This window comes from Euprymna scolopes, chromosome 34, assembly GCF_053919585.1.
Source record: "Euprymna scolopes isolate OS-2025 chromosome 34, ASM5391958v1, whole genome shotgun sequence".
Lineage (NCBI taxonomy): Eukaryota > Metazoa > Mollusca > Cephalopoda > Sepiida > Sepiolidae > Euprymna > Euprymna scolopes.
In genome coordinates this window covers 56,628,048-56,655,203 of record NC_136515.1, presented here as the reverse complement: position 1 = coordinate 56,655,203, position 27,156 = coordinate 56,628,048, and the positions used below count along the sequence as shown (strand labels likewise).

General features: G+C 30.3%; 1 protein-coding gene across 2 annotated transcripts in view; it reads left to right on the top strand.

The window, feature by feature from the left end:
• The window catches only part of LOC145259215 (histidine--tRNA ligase-like), a 102,652-nt gene that overhangs the window by 57,471 nt on the left and 18,025 nt on the right, over window positions 1–27,156 (top strand). For both annotated transcript variants that reach the window (XM_080117050.1, XM_080117051.1), the window contains 3 exons: window positions 9,977–10,084; window positions 19,882–19,980; window positions 24,958–25,051. In XM_080117050.1, the coding sequence (XP_079973176.1) occupies window positions 9,977–10,084; window positions 19,882–19,980; window positions 24,958–25,051 (301 nt within the window). The remainder of the gene's footprint in view (window positions 1–9,976; window positions 10,085–19,881; window positions 19,981–24,957; window positions 25,052–27,156) is intronic.

The following is a 27,156-nucleotide window of genomic DNA, read 5'->3' as shown; positions in this document are numbered from 1 at the left end:
AAAAAATCATATTTTACATAATTGGTTGTTCAAAGCAAAACCCTGTTTAATTCACCATTAAAAACTAATACAATGGATAAAAGTAGCATTACAAGCGTATGCTGTATTTTCGTGGACATCGGCAATATTACATACTTCAACAAGTCATATCTTTTTTATTTGTGGGTCAATTTTTAAAAGAATTGCATTGATGGAAAGAGAATAGAATAAGCATTCCAACATTAATTTATTTTTCTTTTATGCATTCAATGTTTTTATGCTCCAAGTTAAAAATGAAAAAACAGTAAAAAATGACAACAAAAAGGGAAACTTTTTTCAATGTTTACCTTTCATATGTTACATTTGGATACATATGCGTGGGGTCAAATTTGATTGGATATGGCTGAAATTTTACAGGCTATATAAACATAGAAGTCCATCTCTACTGGACTTTGATTTATATTTTAGGAAGCAAAGAAACAACCGAGCAAAGTTAACAAAGAAAATATAAATATACGTAATATATGAAAATATTTGATAATTATTAGTTGTGCGGAAATTTCTTTAAATTGTTATCTTTTATAGGAATTCAGATCCGCTTAATGGGGAACACGGTTTGCTATGTGCTGACCAGTGCTCAGCTGACTGAAGTCAACGAATTAACAAGTTTCGTTTGTATTCTCTTAAAAATAAAAAAACTGTTTCAAAATGAAAGCAGAAAAATCAGTTTCATTTTTTAATTCTGAGTTTGTCAATTTAAAAAAATTTTCAAATTTTTCAAATCTAATTTCCCAACAATACTATTGTTTTAATAATGCTTTTAGTACAATGTACTAAAAGCATTATTAAAACAACAAAATGTACTAAGTACATGCGTTTCTGTTATCATTGTATTGATAACTTCTTATTTGTACTTAAGGTAGAATTGTGTTTTTTAGTGGTAAAACAAAAAAACAAAAAAAACATAAAAGGTACTTGTGCACTTATGCTACCATGCTGAAATAACATTCTTTAGAAACCCATTCTTTACATGGGGAAGGAAGGATATTTTGTTAACTATTCTGTACTTTCACCTAACAATTAAATAAAATATACATCAAGACCATTTTTTCAAATCTGTAAAACAAACCCAACTTTTTTTTTAACTGAGGATATCTAAATAATAATAACAATTAGGCGGTTTAATAAAGAATTTCATTGTGATGCATTTTGTGAATTTTTACCTTGTTTCCACCTTAACATTTTTCTTTAAAATGACTACCTCGTAAGGTTTTTGGGTATGCTGAAAACAATTATCGCATTTAAATTTTCTGCAAATTAGTAGTTTTCCAGGCATTAAACATTGTCATTTCTTATGTTATTGCTGGTGGCCATCTTGGTAAGCTCGTTTGCGCATACTTTCTCGGGTTACGTTTGCACGCTTGCGCAAACCAAGATGGCCACCAGCAATAATATAAGAAATGACATTGTTTAATGCCCGAAAAACTACTAATTTGCAAAAAATTTAAATGCGATATTCGTTTTCAGCATACCCTAAAACCTATCCAAGTAACCATTTTACATGTTAAGGTGGAAACAAGGTAAAAAATTACCATTTTATTTCTATGTTTACATAGTTGAATTTTCAGTAAAACAACAATAGAAATGACAAAAATTACCATCAACTGGTGAATATATAGTCGTTGTTTATCAGGGTTCCTGGTGTCCTGGTATTGTGAAAGCTACATCAAGGATTCATGTAGAGTAGAATTTATGGTTGCATCTCAGAAAATAGGGGTATATTTTGGGCCAGATAGAGAGGATTTACAAAATTTAAATTTGGACTGGTCCCAAAATGCATAAGTTCTGGTCGACTATGGGAATTTCCATCTTTTACAGAAATCCAAAATCTATATGAAAAATTTTCTTCAATTTATTTCTGAGATTGATTCATATCTACTCAATTTTTTTTTCTTTGAGGAGAGTAGTAAATACCGACCATGAATGCTCTTTAGGCATTCAATGGCTGCACCCTAGATTAAGCTCTCCTTTGGTGAGGAGGCAGGAAAATGCTTGCTCTCAATAAAGCTATATTTAAATACCATTATCATACTTAGTTTTGTTCATGAATAGACACCCACTGTATGATACCATGTGCCAGTTTTATAAAAAATTGAAATTTGTATGTCTTATTTATAATTCATGGCTTATGGTAAAGAGATACATCAGATTTGACTGCATAATCAGAAAGAGCTAGGTACGGGCAAAAATGGGGGACCTAGTTTTGAAAGCCGATTTATCATAATTTTTTTGTAGGTTTCCGACTACTTTTTGATTGTATTTGAAAGATTAAGGACTAAACTTAATTTCCAAAAGGAAAAAAATATTTGTACACGTGAAAAAAAAAAAGTTATGAAAATGTTTTCACGGCGAGCTACCCAATTCAGCTAAATTTTGAAGTTAAATAAATTCATTATAAAAATCCTTTAAAAGATAAATATTAGTTTTCTAGGTCTATTTCAAAGATAATTAGTAAAGTCCTAAGATATTGAATTAAATAAAAAACACACCTTGTTTGTGCAAAACATAAATTAATTAGCCCAAAAACCGAGTGATTCTGGCATTTGCAAAACGCAACGAACTAAAATTTTGTAAACACGAAAATTATGAAGACCCAAAATTTCAGGCAGTTGAAAGACTGTGAAAATGACGTCATGTAATTAAAAGGGTGGAAGTGCTTTCTTTTTTTTTTTTTTTTTTTTTTTTCTCAGTCGCGCATCCGTACATTTCTTTTGTGAACATTTGTATTAATTTTTGCATTTTTTAATTTAATTATTTTTCTATGTTCCTGTTTTTAAATTAATTTTTTTTTTAATTATTGTTCAATATTATAAAATATGTTACGCCAAAAATTTCACGTTCTTGCGAGCAAGGAAATTATTAAAATCTTGAATATAAAAATTATTTGAAACCCGTAATTTAAAAAAAAAAAATAGAAATATTTTTTGCAATTATGATTTTTTTTCTGTGAAAATATTAAATAAGCAATGCTTAATTCAATGGTAATATCGGTAGTTCGAGAAATTCGTTTTTCTTTGAGTTATATAGAAATCATTAATACGGATTCAGGGGCTTTTTTCGTAATGTTCCTATAAAAATTATTTTATTTTTATTGTTAAAAATTACAATGTTTTATTTATATAAAAAAAGCAAAAATAAAGTCTTGCGTTTTTTATTTACTACTGAAAACCATAACTTTAGTAAAGGTATTTTTTGTTTAAACAAAATAATACATTTCCACTAAGATTTAAATAAAAATAAGTAGTTCATTATATTCTGCGATCATTATTTGATAAATACTGAAAATTTCATTAAAATTGGTTAATTTCCTGATTTTTTTTAAGTAAAGGGAGGGGTCAAAATGTTTATGCATTTTGAGCATCGGCATTCATTTTGCCCGTACCTAGAAAGAGCACACAATTTTACATAAGAATACCAAGTTTCAGGAGAATAGCTTGAAATATAAATAAATGGTGGCGAAATTACCAAATTTCTTGAAATGTTGAGGTGCGTAATTTAGCCCACTTTTTCTAAAAAAAAAAAAAAATGTCTGCGAAAAAGCTTAAATTTTGGCATTTAAAATTCTCATGATTTTTGAACTACTGATAGTATTAGCATAATTCAAACAGTTTTAAGCATCTTTTACATAGCTCTTTTCATGCAAGTTGATAAAATAACAATTATCTAAAAAGAAAAAATCAACTTGTAATGCTAATAAAAGTGTACACAAGTTATACATTTTGTAAGCTAGTTTTCTTGTCTTTGCAACCATATAAGTATTTTTAAAATTTGACCAGTAATATGTGAGAAATTGCAAGTTGAACAGAGTTCCTAATACCAGACTAGTTACAGTTACTTTAATTATATATTCTGATAACCAAATAGCTCTAAGTAAACTAATTATATTCTGATAACGAAATAACTCTAAATATGTAAGAACATATTTTTAAATTCATATTTTCAATTAAAAAAAAAAAAATCCATTCTAGAATAAAAGTCAACAAAAACCGTCTGTTGTTTACAGCAGTGATATTGCTGCTGCTGATGATGCTACTACTACTACTACTACTACTACTACAGACATATTGCTTGTAATTTAGCTTACAAACATTTCATACATATTTTAGTATATATACTAGCAAAGATACCCCATTATAATTCCTTTATGATGGGATGTGTCTCCTAGCGGCTTCGGCTGCAGGGAGACAGGGTAGTACCAGTCAAGGATTCGTCACTTGACATTCAGCCCAACAGGTGAGGGGCCGGGAACCGACCCAGCACCTGTTGGACTGAGGTACACCGCCTGGGTAATACCTAGGAGGTCCACCCTCCCAGGCCTTGCCACCGGGCTTTCCGGTGGGGCAAGTTTATTGCTTGCTGCCTGAGGCGCCCCGACCGGGGAATGCCGACGGGGTTACTCAGGCAATTTTTAAAATTGCAGGAGTGCCCCTCCTTTAGGGGAGCCTGCGGGGTTCCCACTTTCCGGCCTTGTGCCACATTTTGCTGATGTGGGCAGCAAATAAATATCTACTAGCAAAGATACCCCTGCTTTGTGCTGTATTTGCTGTACACTTGGTACCTGCTTTGCAAGCACCCTTGCAGTAAGTGGATGTTGTAAGAGCAACTATGGCTTAATTTTAAAAAAAAAAGGATCCTTAATGATCTGTTACATTGTTTGTGGCAGCATTATTTTGAAAGGTTAAAGTGAAGAGATACAGTGCAATAAATTTTGGCCTATGTTAGCGACCACTATCTTGCCAAATTTCATCAAGATTGGTGGAGGAGGTGATCTCATTCAAATTCACAAAAAAGTTGACTGAGGCCATGGTGGCAGCTCCCGGGATGGTAATGAACCTAAACTTGGTGTCCACCATCCCTAGTTTAATATGACTTTAACCTTTGATGTTTAGCTTGAAAAATGGTGTGCACCATCTCTAGGTCAGAGACCAATCATCATGTCATTATTGGTCCAGTGGTGTGGGCTATAAGAGTGTGTGTGTGTATGTGTATATATATATATATGTGTGTATACATATGCTGTGACCTTGACCTTGGAAAATGGTGTGTACCATCCCTAGGTTCTGGAATATCATCATGCCAAGTTTGGTCATGATTGGTCCAGTAGTGTGAGCTGTAGGAAAGTACGCTATGACCCTCACCTTTGACCACAACCTAGAAAAATGGTGTGCACCATCTCTAGATAGGGAACCATTATCATGCCAGGTTTGATCATGATCGGTCTAGTGTTGTAGGTTGTAGGAAAGTTGTACATACACACACACATGAACGCTACTACTTTATATTTATATAAAGTACATAGGTTTAATAAAATATGTTGAGAAACACTTTAGCAAGAGTTAAACACATTTATTTTTCAGAAAGGAAACACAAATATATATATATATACTGTGTAAGCAAAATCAAGACTTCAAGACAAGGTGTTGATGGCAACAAAATTTGTACTTCGTTTTATGTTAAAATTGTTTCAATCTCCAGTTCGACAATTTCAAGCATTATGTCGTTTGAAAATTTTCAAAAACCAGCATTTCTTCAGACTTTATGAATAAACACACTTTTGGCAATGTAGCATTTTTTTAATTAAAAAAAAAAAAGGGTGGGTCCCTAACGGGAAAGCATGAAACATTTACCTTGGTTGTGGTTACAGATATATAGATATAGATAGTAAAACTAACCCAAAGAGTGAATGTGGTCTTTGGGTAATTATTTTAGAGTATAGACAAAGTGGATGACCTTGGCCCATATGCCACCACACCTGATTTAAGGATATAAAATCTTGTAAATTTAAGATAAATAAAATCTCTGGCCAGGCTTTTATTTATTTCACTTCTCTCAGGTCTATTATTATCATTTCTTCAGACATTTTTCTTGGCCTACCCATGTTAAATGGAATTATATGGATGTCACAAATGTAATTATATGGATGTCCAAAATAGACATAAAATTACATATCAACACAGTAAAATTGGCAAAAATATTGTGTGCAGATGTTGAAAAATAACTTAAATATAATGCTTGATTTGACATAATTTTATTATATATGAATTTCCATAATGTATGCTTACATCAATTTATTTCTGACTAGCAGCGTTACCTGGTGTTACTCTGGGGAAGAGATAAGGATATAATTTTCTTTTTCTGCAATGCAAACCTACAAAACTGCTCTTCTTTTTTTTTTTTCTTTTTTTTTATACAGTGGAGTCACCATTTATCAAGACCTAGAGGCCACTCTAGGATAAGGGTTGATTAGTGAACACTGATAAACGGTAATGGTAGAAGTTGCATAATAATCAACTATTTATGAGCATAGTTGAAGAATTTAACATTGAACTTTAAAAATGACCGTGTTATAGTCAGCTGGGAAACAGTTCTGTGGTATTGTGTTCCACAGATGGGCAGCTCTAGAAAAGAAGCTTTGTTCTTTAGTTTTAGGTACAGATAGAAAGGGAAATTGTTGGCAGTGGTTTTAGTTAGGCGAGTGTTTGCTGTGAATGTTTTACAGAGGTGGCCATAAATAGAAGCTCAGTCGAGCACCTGCCATGAAAATAAGGATAGAACAGATGACAGCACACCATTTCAGGACATTTTTATTTCTGCCATAACAGATTTGGGAAAGGTAAACATGTACTCTGATAGATGCTTGGTAAAGGAAGATGGGACAGAGATCTGAAGATATCCCTTGCCAGAGTCAGACCACCCAAGAGATATTCTCTTTCAAAAAGTAAGTGTTTCAGTTAATGGGAAAGTTCTGCTTGGTTCTGCCTTTGTGAGGAAAAGAAATTTTCCTTAATGGTCTCTAGAATAGAGGCAGTCCTAAATACTAAGTTACCAGAAAAAAGATCAAGAACACTTACGAAATATCCATCAGCATCAGGTACTGTAAACGTGCACCGTCCAGTATGTTTTGCGGATGCATATCGATTTTCATGTTTAACCATTAAAATTCTATTTCAGACAGAAACGTGACGAAAATTAGATTTGAAAGTGAAGAGTGGCAGAACAATCAACAGACTAAAGCCTCTTGAAGCGAATCTTGGAAGCGTCTAGCAGTAAGGCATGTCCATTCAATCTCTGTGTAAACATGTGTTGTGCAGCATGGTTTTTGCAGGTGCATGAGAAAGGCAGACATGCAGTTAGATGCTTGGCCAAACAAGATGGCAGCACAGAGAACTGAAAATATCTCTGGCCAAAGTCAAACTACCTTAGAGATTGAAAAAATAAATGCCTCATTTAATGGGAAAGTGTTGTAGTCTTGTAAGGTTCTAAAAGAAATGCACAACTCGTTATTGGTAGAAACAAAATATTGTGAACAGAAAAGCAAAAAAAAAGAAATAGTGTCGTTATACATCAGTTCGACTGCCCCATGTGCAAGACTTTAGCCTGACTTGTGTGTTGACACTGAAAGACGTATTCTCCTGGTTTTTGTAATAAGTAGAAGAATTTATTATTATCCGTAGAGTGGACACACCATGACAGAAATTTTCCATTGCACATATGTAAATTTTGTTTCTGTTTTTTTTTTTTTTTTCATTAACTGTTTAATTATTTTTATGATGCTTATTTAGTATTCAACCTGTTTTTAAAAAAACTAAATTGCAGAAAAATTTGTGATTTATGTACCTGTGGTGGAAAGATGCCATTTTCCAAAAAGTATATACATTAATCAAGTAGTATTTTCTCTCTCTCTCTCTCTCTCTATATATATATATATATATATATATATATATATATATATATATATACACACTAGCAAAAGTCCCGTCGTTGACTGGGTTAAAAAACAGCCTACAGAAAATGGACTTTGATTTATGAAAGTATGATAGGTTATGAAAAGGAAAGGTTGTAAAGAGATAGCTTTGAATTTGGGGGTATCAAAACCAAAGCAAAATATGAAAGTAAAAATAAAATAGATAAACCCCATAATTTATTATACCATACCTGTTCACACTGAAATACTTATCACAATATTCTGTGGATCTATATTAAAAAAAACCTTGTTAAACTTTGTGACATATTTCCATTCTATGGAGGTCAGGCGTGAATGAACAGCCCATAATTTTATTATGCCATATTTCTTCAAACTGAAACACAATTATCAAAGTATACTTACGCAGATACACATGAAAAGTCTTTATTAAAGTTTGTGCCTATTTCCATTCTATGGAGGCCAGGTGCGAATGCAGACCCCACAATTTTATTATACCATCCCTATTTAAGTTAAAACATACTTATTAAAGTATTCTTATGTACATCTATATCAAAAACACTTGTAAACGTTTTTTTTTTTTATTTTTTAATTTATTTCCATACTTTGTGGACCAGGCGCATACCCAGACCCCACAATTTTAATGAATCATCATTCTGCCAGATCAAACATACCCATTCCTGTGTCTCAATACATCTATCATTATATGATCAGTTTTCTATAATAGTCAACCATATAGGAGCCTATTCGTGATCAGACACACACACAGACATTCAGCTTTATATATATATATATATATATAATATATACCATAAAAACGTGATTTTCAATATATATATATACTTGTATGTAATATACTGAGTTCGTGTAATCCAGTAAATTTTCATATACCAATAAGTTTTAAGCCAAAACGAGATGACTTAAAAAGTAAGCTACAAAATTATCCTATTTCATAATTGAGCATTTATATACTGTATAAGCAAAATCAAGACTTCAAAAAAGGTGTTGATAGCAACAAAAAGTGTATTTCATTTTACGTTACAATTGTTTCCATGCCAGATCGACAATTTCAAACATTATGGCGTTTCAAAATTTTCACAAAAACCAGCATTTCTTCAGACATTATGAATAAAAACACTCTTGACAATAGAACATTGTTTAAAGGAAAAGAAAAAAGAAAAATTCCCTTAATGGAAAAAGAAGCATGTGAAAAACATACACTCTGGAGGTAACCTCTGTGAAAAGCCCATTTAAATGTTAATATATCACCTAATTTTCATATCCTTATTTAAAAACAGTCATAAGTTTCCACAAAAAACCTTAGTTATTTAAAAAAAAAAGTTAATTTTAATGCAAGGTTGTTATGGCCATATTATAAATGTAGAAATAAAAAATAAAAAAATTCTTTTTAAAATTAATTATGTGAAATAAAGAAATAGAGAAATCTAATTTAGGAATTCAACGAATAGGATATATTAAAAAAAAAAAAATTTTTTTTTTTTTTTTAAATGGCTAAAGGTTTTTTGTGGAAACTTATGACTTTGTTTTTAACGTTTAAATGTGCTTTTCACAGAGGTTACCTCCAGAGTGTATGTTTTTCACATGCTTCTTTTTCCATTAAGGGAATTTTTCTTTTTTCTTTTCCTTTAAAAAATGTTCCATTGTCAAGGGTTTTTATTCATAATGTCTGAAGAAATGTTGGTTTTAGTGAAAATTTTCATACGCCATAATGTTTAAAATTGTCCATCTGGCATGGAAACAATTAACGTAAAATGAAATACACTTCTTGTTGTTATCAACACCTTTTTTGAAGCCTTGATTTTGCTTATACAGTGTGTGTGTGTGTATGTATGTATATATATATATATATATATATATATTTGAAAATCAAATTTTTATGGTTTTTAATAGGAAATTGTAGCCATTACAAGACTGATCTTGATCTCGGTAAGTGGAACAAAATGGTCTCCCCTTCCATTATTAAACATGGTGGTTCAAAACATAACGTCTCGCTATCTCACAAAATTTGATTTTCTTGGTTTTAAAAAAATACTTAATCAATTTACATGATTTTTGGAATATGACATCTTTGTTCTATGATGGGTGCATACATCGTGAAGTTTTTTGAAAACATTTTTCTGTATTTTTTTAAAATAGGTTAAATTCTAAATAAGTACCCTATTTGTTTTTATAAATTTAATCATCATAAAAAAATTGCATTTTCATTTTAAATAGGATGTTGACATTGCTGGACAATATGACGCCATGATTCCAGACGCGGAATGTGTGAAGATGGTTTCTACAATCTTGAAAGCATTGGAACTTGGAGAATTTGAAATCAAAGTAAGTGAAAAAAAAAATGCAACAAATTTTATTTTATTAAATTAAAAATTATAATACCTACAGTAAAGTCAGTTATTTCATACTTTGTCTGGAGTGATTTCCATCAGAAAAATTGCATTGGAACTTGGAGAGTTTGAAATCAAACTAAGTGAAAAAAAATTTATTAAATAAATCTAACTTGTTTTTATGCATCCGCTAAAAACTTTTGTCATTTGCATCATACAGTTATGAATGTGGCATTGTTAAAAAGAGCGATTTTCCTTTTCCTGTTTTCTTTTTTTTCCTTTTTTTTTTTTTTTTTTTACAAAATTTTAAATCAGGTTTCATTTCTGGTAGATGCCACTCGAGTCCTGTTTTTTTTTTGGGGGGGGGGGGTTAACGACCTGGCAACCCCATCCCGCTAGTTTATTATAATTTTTAATCGATTAGGTGTGTAATGTACAGGGTTTGTACATCAGATAATAATAGGCAACTTCAGAATTCTCTATTAGAATTTCCTCTTAATCCCTACTTATTATTTGCTACGATTTGAATTAGTAAACTATTTACTGAATATTTCCTTGTTTTATTTAGTTTTTAAAGTATAGCAATAGAAACAAAGTAGGTAAATATATAGAAGTGGTTAAACTCTATAGATATATAAATGGGGTGATATTATATTCAAAGGAAAAGGAGATAGAAAGAGATGTTACATAATTAAAGTGGGATGGAAAGATTGGATTTTTGAAATTGACCAGCTGTGACAATCAGGCTTTTGTAGGGTGTGTTCCAATTCCTTGAACTTGAAATCATAAAAATTGATTGGTCATCTCATAAGATGTATTGCAATAAGATACTAAATTTTCAAGAGTCTACCATAATTTTAAATGTTTGTACAAAAAAAAAAAAAAAAAAAAAATCTGGAAACTTATTTAAGGCACCTCATACCTTCTATAATATAAATCTCAAACATCAGTTTGTGTGTATGCATGTTTGTATGTCTCACTAAAACGTTTCTCAGGGACATCGAACCGAGTCCAGACTGGTACCATATGAAGGAGCAATGTCTCGCTCGAATAATATGTGAGAATTAAAAAAAAAAAGAAAGAAAAAAAAAGTCAATTACTACATATAGGAATAGACGTTTGCAATGAGGGAGGATAGCAAAAAATCGTTCTTTCATAATAATTTAGACAAGCACGCATGCGCGAATGATGTTCTTTCTTGAATTGGTTTAAGTAGGAAAAAAATGATGTGACTTTGCTAACTTCATCGTAGAGCAGTGGTTATCAAGGTCACGTAAGGGTTAGGTTTCACATTCGTGCCCATGTAACATTTTTTTTTTTTTCAGATTTTTTTAAAAGTTTTATTCAAACAGGGTTATTTATGCCATTTTTTTTATTCCTTTCTTTATTTTCACTTTTATTTTTCCATCACGTTCATGCCCATATAATGGACTGGGTTTTTTTTTTCCGATTTTTTTTTAAGTTTTAACATTTAAACAGGGTTATGTGATTTCGTTTTATCCCTTTTATTTTTCCATCAGGTAGCCATGCTCTTTTTTTACGCCTGGCCTTTGGTCAATATCCTAGACCACATCTCCACACTCGGGCAATGCCGGGTACTCCTGCTAGTCTAATATACAAAAAGTCTGTCTTCTGATCATTTTATTGTCATTGTTATTAATACAAAATCAATATTTTCATTTGTCGACTTGTGGATTGTTGCAGCAGAAGAATATAATGTAATTCAATTTAATTCTTTCAAGTAAAAACTTTATAAGGGTCGTTTCTTTGTCATTGATAGCTTTCTTCCTACAAAATTAATAATTGGTTCATCAGTTTTATTGCTATTCATTACAACACGTTAAGAAATACAGGGCTCTATGGACAAATTTATCTTTTAGTTGACCTTTGACAACTAAATATTTTCGCTTACTAGCCAAATAAAAAAGTTACTAGCCAAACCTACATGATTTTTAGAATATGACATCTTTGTTCTGTGACGAATATGTACATCATAAAGATTTTTCTGTAATTCTAAATATACAACAAATTTTATGTTGATACTTAAAGGTATAAACATTCTAATTTCTTCAGATATTTTTTTAAACACCTTCGTTAAAAAAAAAAAGTATATTCTTTTAAACTTTTTTATCGTTATTTCCATGGCAGATGCTCGTCTGAACTCCAATCTCTGGTCCCCCCTCGCCAATCTTTCACGAAAAACACCCGTCTAGCTGAATCCACTGTGAAAAATTTCCCCCACTCTATATCTGTGCCTAAATCAAAACGCGGATTCCATGAACAAAGCTTCTTTCTTAGAACTGCACGCCTGTGGAACTCTGTTCCGTCTGCCTGCTTCCCTCCAGACTATAACTTGGATGTCTTCAAGTCCAATGTTAACAAATTCCTAATGAACCGCCCCTTAAGTAAACACTTCAGCAAATCTCCTCACTAACTTAATGTACTTGCAATAACCCTTATCCCTGAGTGGCTTCTGGGCCTTGATAAGTGGTGATCACTGTGTAAAAAAAAAAAAAAAAAAAAAACTTTCATTGTTTAAATAATTTAACTTTGTTTTATGAAAAAAAAAATTTTTTAAAGTTGAAAAGATATTTTTCATTCAGTAGTGAGCTTTTGAAGATTGTTAGTGAAAAAAAATACAATTGCCAAAAGATAAGCGTTTTATCATTTCTAGTCGCCATTTTGAAAAATCACTCGCAAATGCGACTGTTTCACTCGCAATGTAGAGCCCTGAAATATAAAGTGTTTTCGGAATTGTTTTACACGAGCATTGGTAATTCATATTATTTGGATTATTCCATTATTTATTTATGCCAAGCTTGGAAGTCTGTATACACAAATCGCTCCCAGCAGGGCATGAAGCTGCTTGATGTTTAAAAAAAAATAGCACTTGTGTCACTCCAACATACATACTTCCGACTAACTCAACAAGCAGCACTCCCCCTCCTACTGTTGAAGTCCCCAGATGCTAAAAAGCTTTCTACACTAATAGTGTATCCCCTCAAACTGCTAAACATTTGAATATCCTTCCTGCTTCCTTTATTGTACTAACCTGCAGAAGTTTAAATGTAATGTGAACAAACATCTCGATGCTCTACTCTTCATAGTCCCTTGTTAGACAAAATCCAAAATAGTAGCCCCTTACATCCAAGTGGCAGTATGCCTTGTTTGTGGTGAAAAAGAGTAATAAAAAAAATAAACTAATGAAATTTAAATCTATACAATTATATTTTATATGTTCTTACTTGCATCAGGTGGTTAGGTGGAATGTCTGTATTGTTATATTTCAAGAAATAATCCTTCATCAGATGTGTTTGACTTTCAGACATGTTGGGGCTATTGCAAGATAGCAAATTCCATAGAAATTAGAAAATTTATTTAATAAATAATTAAAAATACAACTTCATGGTCAAAAACTAGCCATTGATAAATTTTATATGGATAGGTTCCAACCCAGAAAACAGCTTTTCTTCTCTATTTGTCAGAAATAACTCTAACTCTAATCCGTTGTAAAGTTAGAGTTTTAATTTTCTTTCTCTTATATATATTACTAGCATTTCAGCCCGGCGTTGCCCGGGTGTTTGGATGTGTATGTTAAGCAAAAAAAAAAAAAGTGGTAGTAGGAAGGCAGGCTCGAACCCGTACCGCGAAGGGGGAAAAGAACAGGGGGAAAAAAACCTGACGTCTTTGCGGTTATGACCACCGCCAAACCTGAAGTGACTTATGTTTACATTAAGGCTAGATAATCGAAAGGAGAGGATATCTTTCAAAAATATCGGCAAAAAAACCAACCTCTCCCTGTAGAAAAGTGCCTAGTTAAAGGTGAAGATGTTAATGTTTTTAGCCAATTTTTTTATATTTGTCGTATGAAAGGTCGAACTTCAAAACGATACTGATCTTGGTAAAATCCGTCGCCTCTGTCAAAAGTTTTAAGCAGACATCCAAACATACATACACACATTTATATATTGGTAACTAAAAATTCTCGACCCAAACCGATGAAAAAGCTTGCCCTGTCTCTGAATACCCTTTATGTAAAATTTCAAATGTTTAGACCAGAAATTTTCTGAGTAATTTGGTAGAGACCGCAGAGGTCAATTTTTGTTAACTTTGACCCCTTTAAATTTATTGTTTTGGGCTCAAATCAAGTTATTAAGTTAGATCCATGTCCAAGGAACCTATATATAAATTTTCAAATGTTTAGACCCAAAATTGTCGGAGTTTGGTAGGGTTCTCAAAGGTCAAATCAGTGAACTTTGACCCCTTAACAGGCAAATTTCTGACCGAAAACAGATCACATCGATTTTCCCAAATCTCAGTACCCTGTATATCAAATTTCGAGTCTGTAGACTAAAAATTGACAGAGTTATTGCGTAGGGAAATGTACACACACACACATGCGTTCATTTTTATAGATATATAGATTTTGGATTTTTCATATTATACTAATGAAGTTTTAAGAAAAATTCTATTTTTATTTTATATTATAATCATCCATTCTTAATTTTATTTTAAAATTTTTTTATTAAAATTTTTATTTTAAAACAAAGAAATTTTATTTTATGTTGAAGTTTATTAAAAAATATAAATTTATTACAACATTGTAAAATTTTAATTGACTACCAATTAAAATAAGTCTTAGTGAAATTAAAAATGACAGTTTAACTTAAAATTGTTTGAAATTTACAAACTATCCTCATTTGTTAAATTGTTTTATCTATATGTTTGCTATTCATTTCTTTTAATTCAAATTTCTGTTTCTGTGCTAAGGGTTGTATCTTTAAATCCTGTAATCTCTGTATCTATCGCTTGATTTTCCCAGTTTAAGAAGAGTGCTTGTTTTCTGTGTATGCATGCCTTCAAGCATTCACTTCGTTTGTTTAAACAATTGTCAGATCTTTATGGTCTTTATAATATAATACATCCCTGCATTGCATAGGGAACACTGCATTGAGGCTGAGGATTATGATGACCTTCCCAGCCTTGATGCAGTACTCTATGATTTTTTTAAAGTTAACTGAGCAAAAATGAAAATAAAAGCTCACATAAACACACGCATGCATGCACATATATGAATACAGTTATGAATGTGTGCACAGAAATACACACACTAATACACAAATGAGTTCGTTGTAATGGAATACCGATGAATATAATTTAAACTGGACAATGCTTGGCTACAGCTGGTCAGTAATGACTGGACTAAGCGCACATCTATTTGTGAAGTGTCAATCAGGTGAGACAGGAAGAAAAACAAATTCACAACCATTTAAGCAGAATTTGATTCATCTCCTCTCCTCATCATGATAAGTGTATGGCATGATTACACTGACACACTGTCCATACAAATATATAAATATATAGACATATATAAAATTCATAATGACTGGTTAATTAGTTTAGGCGAAAGAAAAGAAAATCAAATTTTCTTTTTTTTTATTATTTTAAAAACAGTTATCTTCTCACACAGAAAGTGAGATGAAGAGACAGAAAAATGGGAAGGAGAGACAGATGGACAGAGACAGTGATCATATTCCCCTCTGAACTCTTATGACTTATCGGTATATCTTTCTAGCTAACTAAACATTAGTTTCATTTAAATTATCTCTCTTGATAATGAGCATATTTTAAAAGTTTTTGTAATTTATTCTCTCATATTATGTAACTTTAATTAATTACTATTAAAATCGACAAAACTATTGCAGATATAGAGAGAAAATAACACAGTAAAAGTACAAATTTATAACACCAACATTAATTACATGCAACGTGGTTGTTAATCTTCTTCAATGGTTCCGTTCCATTTTAACACTGACCCACAAGTTGCATGCAGAGACATTCACAAAGAAACAAAAAAAAAGAAAGAAATTTGACTGCCTTTTCTCTTTTGTTTGTTGAAATAAAAGGCATTTATAAACGATGCTTTCCAACAATACATTGCATCTTGTTTTAAGAGTTCACCATGTAGTCAACAAACACTGCCATCTTGAAGCATGCTTAAAAGTCTCTTACACCACCACGAGCAACATGTCCATTTCATTCCAGCACAAGCTTTCTCGATTCTCGCCATGTGGTGTTTTTTTTTCTTTCCCTTCTCTTCCTCCGCTGTGATGTCAGCTTGTGCACCAGCTTGGTAATTTGTATACGTGTCACACGGCTGCTGCTTCTGCTGCTAAATACACGTCAGTGGCTCTGTTACATATAAAAGAAATTATGCAAATTAGATATTAAAATGTCAAAGCCTTTCAATCATATTATAAATGCATATATATCCACTGTATTTTAAAATATTGGATTAAAAAATAAATAGCTATATAGGAAGATACAAACTCATGAAAAACAGAATTATATTAATATTTATTGGTTTCATTTATTGAAAAAATATAATTCAGATATTTCAGTCATATCAATCCCTTTTTGATGGTATAGAATTTTTTTTCCTTTTTTTGTTCCTAAGTTGTTGTTTTTTTTTTGTTTCTAAGTTGTTTTTTTTGTTTCTAAGTTGTTTTTTTTGTTTCTAAGTTGTTTTTTTTTGTTTCTAAGTTGTTTTTTTTTGTTTCTAAGTTGTTGTTTTTTGTTTCTAAGTTGTTGTTTTTTGTTTCTAAGTTGTTGTTTTTTGTTTCTAAGTTGTTGTTTTTTGTTTCTAAGTTGTTTTTTGTTTCTAAGTTGTTGTTTTTTGTTTCTAAGTTGTTGTTTTTTGTTTCTAAGTTGTTGTTTTTTGTTTCTAAGTTGTTGTTTTTTGTTTCTAAGTTGTTGTTTTTTGTTTCTAAGTTGTTGTTTTTTGTTTCTAAGTTGTTGTTTTTTGTTTCTAAGTTGTTGTTTTTTGTTTCTAAGTTGTTGTTTTTTGTTTCTAAGTTGTTGTTTTTTTTTGTTTCTAAGTTGTTTTTTTTTGTTCCAAAGTTGTTGTTTTTTTTTTGTTCCAAAGTTGTTGTTTTTTTTTTTGTTCCAAAGTTGTTGTTTTTTTTTTGTTCCAAAGTTGTTGTTTTTTTTTTGTTCCAAAGTTGTTGTTTTTTTTTTGTTCCAAAGTTGTTGTTTTTTTTTTGTTCCAAAGTTGTTTTTTTTTTGTTCCAAAGTTGTTTTTTTTTTGTTCCAAAGTTGTTGTTGTTTTTTTTTGTTCCAAAGTTGTTGTTGTTTTTTTTTGTTCCAAAGTTTTTGTTGTTTTTTTTTGTTCCAAAGTTGTTGTTGTTTTTTTTTGTTCCAAAGTTGTTGTTTTTTTTTTGTTCCAAAGTTGTTGTTGTTTTTTTTGTTCCAAAGTTGTTGTTGTTTTTTTGTTCCAAAGTTGTTGTTGTTTTTTTTGTTCCAAAGTTGTTGTTGTTTTTTTTGTTCCAAAGTTGTTGTTGTTTTTTTTGTTCCAAAGTTGTTGTTGTTTTTTTGTTCCAAAGTTGTTGTTGTTTTTTTTGTTCCAAAGTTGTTGTTGTTTTTTTTGTTCCAAAGTTGTTGTTTTTTTTGTTCCAAAGTTGTTGTTGTTTTTTTTGTTCCAAAGCTGTTGTTGTTTTTTTTGTTCCAAAGTTGTTGTTGTTTTTTTTGTTCCAAAGTTGTTGTTGTTTTTTTTGTTCCAAAGTTGTTGTTGTTTTTTTTGTTCCAAAGTTGTTGTTGTTTTTTTTGTTCCAAAGTTGTTGTTGTTTTTTTTGTTCCAAAGTTGTTGTTGTTTTTTTTGTTCCAAAGTTGTTGTTGTTTTTTTTGTTCCAAAGTTGTTGTTTTTTTTTTTTTGTTCCAAAGTTGTTGTTTTTTTTTTTTTGTTCCAAAGTTGTTGTTTTTTTTTTTTTGTTCCAAAGTTGTTGTTTTTTTTTTTTGTTCCAAAGTTGTTGTTTTTTTTTTTTGTTCCAAAGTTGTTGTTTTTTTTTGTTCCAAAGTTGTTGTTTTTTTTTGTTCCAAAGTTGTTGTTTTTTTTTGTTCCAAAGTTGTTGTTGTTTTTTTTTGTTCCAAAGTTGTTGTTGTTTTTTTTTTGTTCCAAAGTTGTTGTTTTTTTTTGTTCCAAAATTGTTTTTTATGAAAGCCACTCCAGACAAGGCAGAAAGCCACTTGATGTAAAGAGCCAAAAAAAAATATTACTTGAAGGTCTAAAACTAGACAACAATAAGTGTTAGATGGATAGAAAACAGCAATTTTTCCTCTTTGTCAGAAACTTTGCTCGTGGAATGTGAGGACTAAAAGATGAAATAAGGGAAGTAAACCCAACATAGAAATATTAAATTGATTAACTATAAAATTTCTGATTTTATTATATATTATATTAATATTTAACATATGTAAACATATACTAATTATCAGATAAAGACTTGCAATTATAAACATCTACTTATAATAAATTTGTAAGTTTGTTCTCTTATGGACTCAATAGTGGCTGGGCTGATTTTTACTTTTCTTTTCTTAAATTTCATGCAAGTTTACTTTGTGTGTCTGGCAGTGTTCTTAGGTTTTGTATTGAAATGACCCAGATAAATATCAATAATTGAATGTAAGATGTAAAAATAGTGATGAAACGATTCCAATATTTTCCCCAATTCCGATACAATTACTGATGCCAATTCTTTATAAATCTCTAAATATTTAACTATAAAGTTATTTTCCCTGATTTCTGTAAAAAAAAAAAAAAAAAAAAAAAAAAAAAAAAAAAAAAAAAAAAAAAAAACGTTAAATATGCAGATATTTTCCTAAACGTAAATTTACACTTGTCAAGCATGATCTATCGATTTTAGCTTTACTGGTATTTTAAAATCAATAAATATTATTTTATCATTATTACCAGCAATGGAAGATTTTGCTGTAAATAAAATAAAAAAGACAAAAGAATCGTTTTGGCATCGGAAAATATGCACCAATTTTTCTGATACAGATTCTGATATCCCAAAATTTGTTGATTTTTCCGATTCCGGATTCTGATTCTAATTAATCGTCCCAACACTAGTAAGAAGAAACAATCCAGTTTTAACCAAAGTTAACACTCTGATACAGCCTAACATCACAGGTGCATTTGAGAAGTTTTATTACCACACAAGTAGAAGAGCCCGGCATATAAAATCAACAGTAAATTCTTGATAAGACGGGCACATTCGAAATGAATGTTTCTGTATAAAGCACAATTGAACCATGAAACTTAACTTTTGCATTTTAAACTTTAATTATATAAAATAACTAGCATTTCAGCCCGGCGTTGCCCGGGAGTTTGGAGGTGTATATTGAACAAAAAAAAAAAAGCGGTCAATTTTTTTTACTTTGACCCCTATTATGACCCCTTAACATTTATTATTTTGGACTCCAATCAAGTTATTAGGTTAGATCCATGTTCAAAGAACCTATATCTAAAATTTCAAATGTTTAGATCCAAAATTGTCGGAGGAGTTAAGTAGAGTTCTCAAAGGTCAAATCGTTGAACTTTGATGCCTTAACAGCCAAATTTCTGGCTGAAACCCGATTACAAAGATTTTCTCAAATCTCAATACCCTGTGTATCAAATTTCGAGTCTCTAGACTGAAAATAACAGTTATTGCATAGAGAAATCTACTCAGACAGACAGACAGACAGACACATAGACACTTTCACTTTTCTAGATATATAGATTTTATAAAATCAAATGTATGTTCTCTACAGTGTAATGTAGATAGCAATATAGATTAAGTCCCTGAGGGGAGGCAGGTGCAGCTTCCTCCCAGTGCATTGTAGCAATCAATCAATTTGATTGAAAAATGAGCAATTTCACTGAAAGTATTGAAACTGTGGATCCTGGATAATGTTGGGCTCCCTGCTATTTTTTTTTTTTTATATTCCTTTTGATTTTATTCTTTTTTCCAGCTCAATCATAGGAAGTTGTTGGATGGCATGTTTGCTGCATGTGGTGTTCCGGAGAAAGATTTCCGACCAATTTGCTCTGCTGTAGATAAACTTGATAAGGTAAGAGAGTTGGAATTATTTTGTTGTTCAGGATTTCTCAACCGTAGTCTTATTTCAAAATTATATTTATTTGTTTTTCATACCTTTTTAAGCATCTTTCTTTTCAACTATCTTTGTAATTCCATCCGCTTCTTATCCATATATCATATTCCAAAAATCACATAAATTGATCAAGTAGTTTTATTTTTAAATAAGAAAATAAAATATTATGAGTAACCTCAAAGCAGCTGTCTTGTTTTCCATTTTGAAAACAGCCTAAAAAAAGGAGAAATCTTGCATATTTGAATTGAGTTATATTGTAATGCTTATGATTAATCACCTAGAAATGGGTTTTCTTCATAAAAGTAAAACTTTTACATAATATTTGGAATATGATTTTATTTTTTCATATGTACATCATACAGATTTTTCTTTGTTTTTATTTTTTAATATAGAGAAAAATTTTTAGTAATAACCGATAATCAATTAAATCCTTTTTTTTTTTTTTTTTTTTTTTCATTAATTTAAAAATTTGTAGTTATAAAATATTATTTTATGGCTCCTTGAATTCACCTTATATTAAAAAAAAAAAAATCTGTATGATATATGTACCCCGACTGTAAAAAAAATTGATCAAGTAGTTTTATTTTAAAATAATTTTTAAGTGATTAATGGTGATTCGTATGCATTAATGATTTGATTTCAATATTTTCCTGATTCCAAATCAATTAACAATTCTGTTCTAAATTTCTGATTCCAATACAATTACCAATTCCAATTCTTTAAGATCTCTAAATATTTAACTATGAAGTTGGTTTTTGTTTGTTAATTTTCAGATTATTGCAAAGACCCATGTAATATATTTTCATAAATGTAAAAATACATGTGGATGTATGTGTGGAGACGAGGTGGGGTGATCTATGGATTTTTGTTTTACTGATAGTTTAAAATCAATAAATATTTATCATTTTATTATTAGTACCAGCAATAGAAAATTAAGTTTTAAACAAATTAATAATAATGACAATGAAATTAATCGTTTTTTGTTTTTTTTGTTTTGTTTTTTTTTGCCATCAGAAAATTGGCACAAATTTTTCTGATTTCGATACCCTCAAGTTTCGATTCTGAAAACAAAAATCTTACAAGTTTGTATTATCTTCCCTGTTCCTTAAGACTATTTTCAAGATAGTATCACTAGACAGTCACTCCTTGGTTAGCCATAAAATTTTACAAGGTGGAACGATAAAATTGTCGCCCTAGAAAAGACATAATTTCGTTTCCATTTGATGAGAACCGGTTTCCTATATTTTGTTGCAGACATCTACTAATTAGCCAGTTGCGTAATGAAAATTAAAACTGCAGCGACTTTTTTTCTTTTTTTTTCTTTTTTTCTTCTTTTTTTCTTTTTCTTTTTCTTTCTTTTTCTTTTCTTTTTTTTTCTTTTTCTTTTTTTCTTTTTCTTTTTCTTTTTTTTCTTTTTTTTCTTTTTTTTTTCTTTTTCTTTTTTTTCTTTTTCTTTTTTTTTTCTTTTTCTTTTTTTTTTCTTTTTCTTTTTTTTCTATTTCTTTTTTTTCTATTTTTTTTCTATTTCTTTTTTCTATTTTTCTATTTCTTTTTTTTCTATTTTTTTTTTTCTATTTTTTTTTCTATTTTTTCTTTTTTTTATTTTTTTATTTTCTTTTTTTCTTTCCTTTCTTTCCTTTTTTCTCTTTCCTTTCTTTTTTCTCTTTCCTTTTTTCTTTTTTTCTCTTTCCTTTTTTTCTTTTCCTTTTTTCTTTTCCTTTTTTCTTTTCCTTTTTTCTTTTCTTTTTTTCTTTTCCTTTTTTCTTTTCCTTTTTTCTTTTCCTTTTTTCTTTTCCTTTTTTCTTTTCCTTTTTTTCTTTTCCTTTTTTTCTTTTCTTTTCTTTTTTTTTTTTCTTTTCTTTTTTTTTTAATTTTTTTTCCTTTTCTTTTTTTCTTTTCTTTTTTTCTTTTCTTTTTTTCTTTTCTTTTTTTCTTTTCTTTTTTTCTTTTCTTTTTTCTTTTCTTTTTTCTTTTCTTTTCTTTTCTTTTCTTTTTTCTTTTCTTTTTTCTTTTCTTTTTTCTTTTCTCTTTTCTTTTCTCTTTTCTTTTCTCTTTTCTTTTCTTTTCTCTTTTCTTTTTTCTTTTTTTTTCCTTTTTCCTTTTTTTTCTTTTCTTTTTTCTTTTTTTTTCTTTTCTTTTTTCTTTTTTTTCTTTTCTTTTCTCTTTTCTTTTTTCTTTTCTTTTTTCTTTTCTTTTCTTTTCTTTTTTCTTTTCTTTTTTTCTTTTCTTTTTTTTTCTTTTTTTTTTTTTTACTGTAACAAAGCTTATTATCATAACACCAACATTTAGTTTTAACGTTACAAAAAATGAAAATGTGACGATAGTTGTGGAGATGTAATTTTTATTAAACAAAAACTGATTTATTATTTATGTTAAAAACTAGATGTTGGTGTTATAAGCTTTGTTCAGTGAAAAAGAAAAAAAAGCCACAGGCTTTTTTTTCTTTTTCTTTTTTTCATATTCTCATCTTTGTTTTTGTTTGAAAAAAAATAATTTTCTATCGTTGCATTTAATCTCTTAAGTTGTAAAAAATGTAGAAAAAAGTTGCCACAGCTTACAACTATCGTCGCATTTTCATTTTTTGTAATGTTAAAAATTAGATGTTGGGGTTAGGTTATTAATATTATAAGCTTTGTTAGAGTAAAAAAAAAAAAGCCACAGCTTTAAGTTTCATCCTTGTTTTATTAGTTTCATTCTTGGTAGTTTTTAAAGGTTAAAGACTAATTTCTTAACCTTAGTTTTTAATTAAGAAAAAAAAAAGTTGCCAAATTTCTTTTTTAAATGTTCTCATCTAATGAAAATATTGTGGATTTGTTGGGTTTCTCTTCATAGTTGTGTAAAGATTACATTTGATATTATTAATGTTACCAACTTTGTTACTTTAAAAAAACCTTTGTCGTTTTCTTTTAAGTTTTGATTTTAAAAAATATTACATCCTAATTTATGAGATGAGAAAATGAACGAATCTCTTCGTAAATGAGTTGTTTCCCTCTGCCCAGTAACAAATTGTAAAACTGCGCCTAGGAGCCTTCTATCATGTCTTAAAATGACAATGCTCAACAAGCAAGATTGGAGATGCACCACTGTACAACTCCTGCTCTCTATCGATCCAAATTGTGATAACAGGACCATTGCCAGCATCCTCAAAATGCATCACTGGATTGCCACAAATAACAAGGACGTGCCCAGGATGATGAAAACAAAGTTCCATCCACGGTTATGGTCTTTGGTGTGGTTTCAAGTGAGGGCCATATCATGCCAATTCACATCTTCGAAGTCTGCTTGAAAGTCAACACCAAAGTGTACCTGGATGTGCTGAAGAGTATGGTGATGCCCTAGTGCAATCAGGTGGCCACTAGCAAACCCTGGGTGTGGCAGCAGGACTCTGTGCCAGCCTACAAGTCTAAAGAGACCAATGTTTGGCTATAGGAGTGCTACGATTTTGTACCCTTCTTTCACTAGCCCCCACCCTCCGTCTTCTCTGACCTGAACCCACCGGCTGGACTACTTTGTTTTGTCATGTTGAGAACATCACCAACATAATTTCTTGAGATATTTTTTAAACAGTCTTTGTTAAAAAGAGTATACTGTCCTATTAAACTTTTATTGTATAAATAATTTAACTTTGTTTTATTCAAGAATATTTTTCACTCAGTAGTGAGCTTTGAAAGATTGTCGGTAAAGAAATACAATCGCCAAAAGATAAGCATTTCATTATTTTAGTCACCACTTTTAAAAATAGTTTGCAAATGCTGTTTCACTCACAATGTAGAGTCCTGGGAATGAACTGGATTTGAAACGGCCATGTCCAAGTTTTCAGTCTGTGTATAAGTAATTTATATATTTTTGTGTGTGTTTATATATATACTAGCAGTATTACCCAACCTTAGTCGGGGGTTGATTTAATGCTATTTTTATGCCTATGAAGTGTAAGATAAAATGAATATGTAAAAAAAATATAAATTTTCGAGAAAAAAAAATCTCAATCAAAATTTATGAGAAAAGAGAGAATTTTAAATAAGTGTTCGTAAATGCATAAATAATGAATAAGCAAGTTTTATTGTTGCTATGAGGAGTGTTTTGTCTTGATTAGTTAGTCAAAGAAAAAATCGTTTTTATAAGTTAATGAATTTGTATTTGTATAAATAAATGTTATTTAAAGTGTTAATTAAAGTCTAGTTAAGGAAAAAAATGGAAGAATTATTTTTTCCAATTAACAGAACAACATTAAGAAGTTACGTTGTCAAAAAAAATAAAAAAGAAAGAGGAAACACACTGTAATGTGTCTGTGTGAAGTGTGTAGTAGTAGTAGTAGTAGTAGTAGTATGAACAATTCCATAACATAAATAACAGTGTCAGCGTTGGTCTGGCTCGTCACTGAGCAACGACCTGGAAAAATGGCAGGTCATTTTCATTTGCATACATACAATAATTCATAGCGAATATCTGTTGCCGATACTTGTTGGAAACATTTCGACGCCAAAACCTAGCTTAAAACACTGCCAAGCACACCAAGTACCTTTGTGTGAAATTTCATAAAAATCGCTCCAGCCGTTTTGAGTCTATAACGAACGAACTCACACACAAAGTTGCATTTATTTATATATATATATATATATATATTATTTTTTAAAAACCGCAATCTACGGACACGCGTGTTTCGGAGCCCTACTCCTCATCAGCGTAGCTTGACTGTTGGTAGGATTCGAACCCAGGGCCTTATGTATTTTAGTCCAGCGCCCTAATCCGTTCCGCTATTTACTATTTCGTTTTTATCGTTCATCTGTTTTGTTGATTTCTTTTTTTTTTTTTTACAATATTAAGGTTAATGTCTCCGCCTCAAAGAACCAGTGTTTTTCTTAGAAAGTCGCCCATTTTTTTATTTGGACGTGTTTTAACCGAAAATTTTAAAAAAACTTTTTTGTTCTCTTCCAGATGGATTGGCTCGATGTTCGTAAAGAAATGACGGAAGAGAAAGGACTAGATCCTGATGTAGCAGATGCTATTGGGGAATACGTTAAACTCAAAGGTCAGTGGCATCAAAATATAGCATATTATGTAAGGAATATTTTGTCTTGAGCTAAAAAAAAAAAAAAATCCTTGAAAAATTTGTTAAAACTAAAATTTTTAGCTAAAAAAAAAAAAATTCCTTATTGTAGCGAAAATTGAAATATCAAATTTCAAGCGAAACAAATGTTATCTAATGGATTGTCATGTCACAGTAATGGAAATATACAAAAATTATGAAAACGATAAGGTGGAAAATTAATTATTAAAGAAATGCTGTCTCTGAAAATGAGGTATTCAGTCCCAAGAATATGATCTAGGAAGAAACCACGATATTAAGATATGATTCCTATCACTTATGTGTAGATTTTTTTTTTTGTTTTTTTACTTGTTTAGACATGAGATCTGTTTTTAATGTGGGGGGAAACCAGCTCCCCAAAAAGGAGCACTCTGGTCAGTAACAAAAATAAAATAATGTATCAGTCATGAAGGATATCTCCTCCATTAATTGAGACCAAAAAAGTGTAGTGCAGCATCTGAAGAACAGATACTACACTTTGAGGTATTAAATCTTTTATTCAGACTAAAAATACAATGCAAGTTCAACATGAACAAAAAGTTTGGGCTCAAGCCCAACTCAAAAGCAGGTAAAATGGGGATCATTGTCACTCCAGAACTAAACAAAAGTTTCTCTTAGGTAGTATTTTCTTCCACCATAATACCGCATTCACTCTTTCATACTGGGGGGACGTCCTACTTAGAACCCAATTGTTTAAAACATTTTTTATTGACATGTAAAAACAAAAGATAACAATAATGGTACAATAATTAATTTGTGCTACACTTTGATCTTGGCCTAAAGGCCAAGAACAGCATAAAAAAAAGCAAGCCTTTTTTTTTTTTTTTTTTTTTTATGATTGCTAGAGCTGCACATGTCACCACATGTGCATCGCTCTCTGTAGAGAGGATTATAAATTTGTACTAATAATAATAATCTAATATATAAAAGGCAACGTGTGTGTGGGTGTATGTCTTGCAAAAACTTTCGACAAATGCAACGAACACTGACAGAATTGGTATCATTAGAAAGATAAATCTCTTGAACAACAAATATTGATAAATTGGCCAAAAAGCTTGATTCTTTGAATGTCAACTGGACTGTTTTTTGCAAGGAGGAGTCGTTTTTTTTCATCAACATTTTTGCCAACTCATTCATGCCTCGCGATCTCGACATACGTATAAAAAACGTTATTTTGAAAGCCTGTGATGTCACAAGTCATGTAGGCGAGACAGCTAACTTGTTTGCTTTTTTCACTTTTTCCTCTTTTGCGTTACAGATTCGAGCCTGCCTACTGCGGCTAATTTTTCTTTCTTTTTCTTTTTTTCTTTTCTTTTTTTTCTTTTTTTCTTTTTTTTTCTTTTTTTCTTTTTTTTTTCTTTTTTTCTTTTTTTTTCTTTTTTTCTTTTTTTTTTCTTTCTTTTTTTTTCTATTCTTTTTTCTTTCTTTTTTTTTCTATTCTTTTTTCTTTTTTTTTCTATTCTTTTTTCTTTTTTTTCTATTCTTTTTTCTTTTTTTTCTTTTCTTTTTCTTTTTTTCTTTTCTTTTTCTTCTTTTTCTTTTCTTTTTCTTTCTTTTCTTTTCTTTTTCTTTTCTTTTCTTTTCTTTTTCTTTTCTTTTTCTTTTCTTTTTTTCTTTTTCTTTTTTCTTTTCTTTTTTTTCTTTTTCTTTTCTGTTTTCTTTTTTTTTTCTTTTTTTTCTTTTTTTTTCTTTTTTTTCTTTTTTTTTCTTTTTTGTGTTCGCACAGGTACTCCTTGCTATTTTCATTTTTTTCTTTTTCTTTTTCTTTTTCCTTAGGGGGTTGCTCCATAGCCTTACTATACAACCTCTCCACACCCAGGCATCACCGGGTATCCCTGCTAGTAATTAATAAAGGTGATAAAGTGAGATATGATAGAAGATAATATTAGTATTAAAGTGACAAGACTCGCAAGATTTATCCTCCATTATTTAAAATACAAATTTTAGTTTTACTATTTTCTCTGTCAATTAACGTGCTATACTCATTATTGTAAATTCATCCTTGTCCATTTGTTTGTCCGCACTTTTCTCAATAACTATGCTGATGG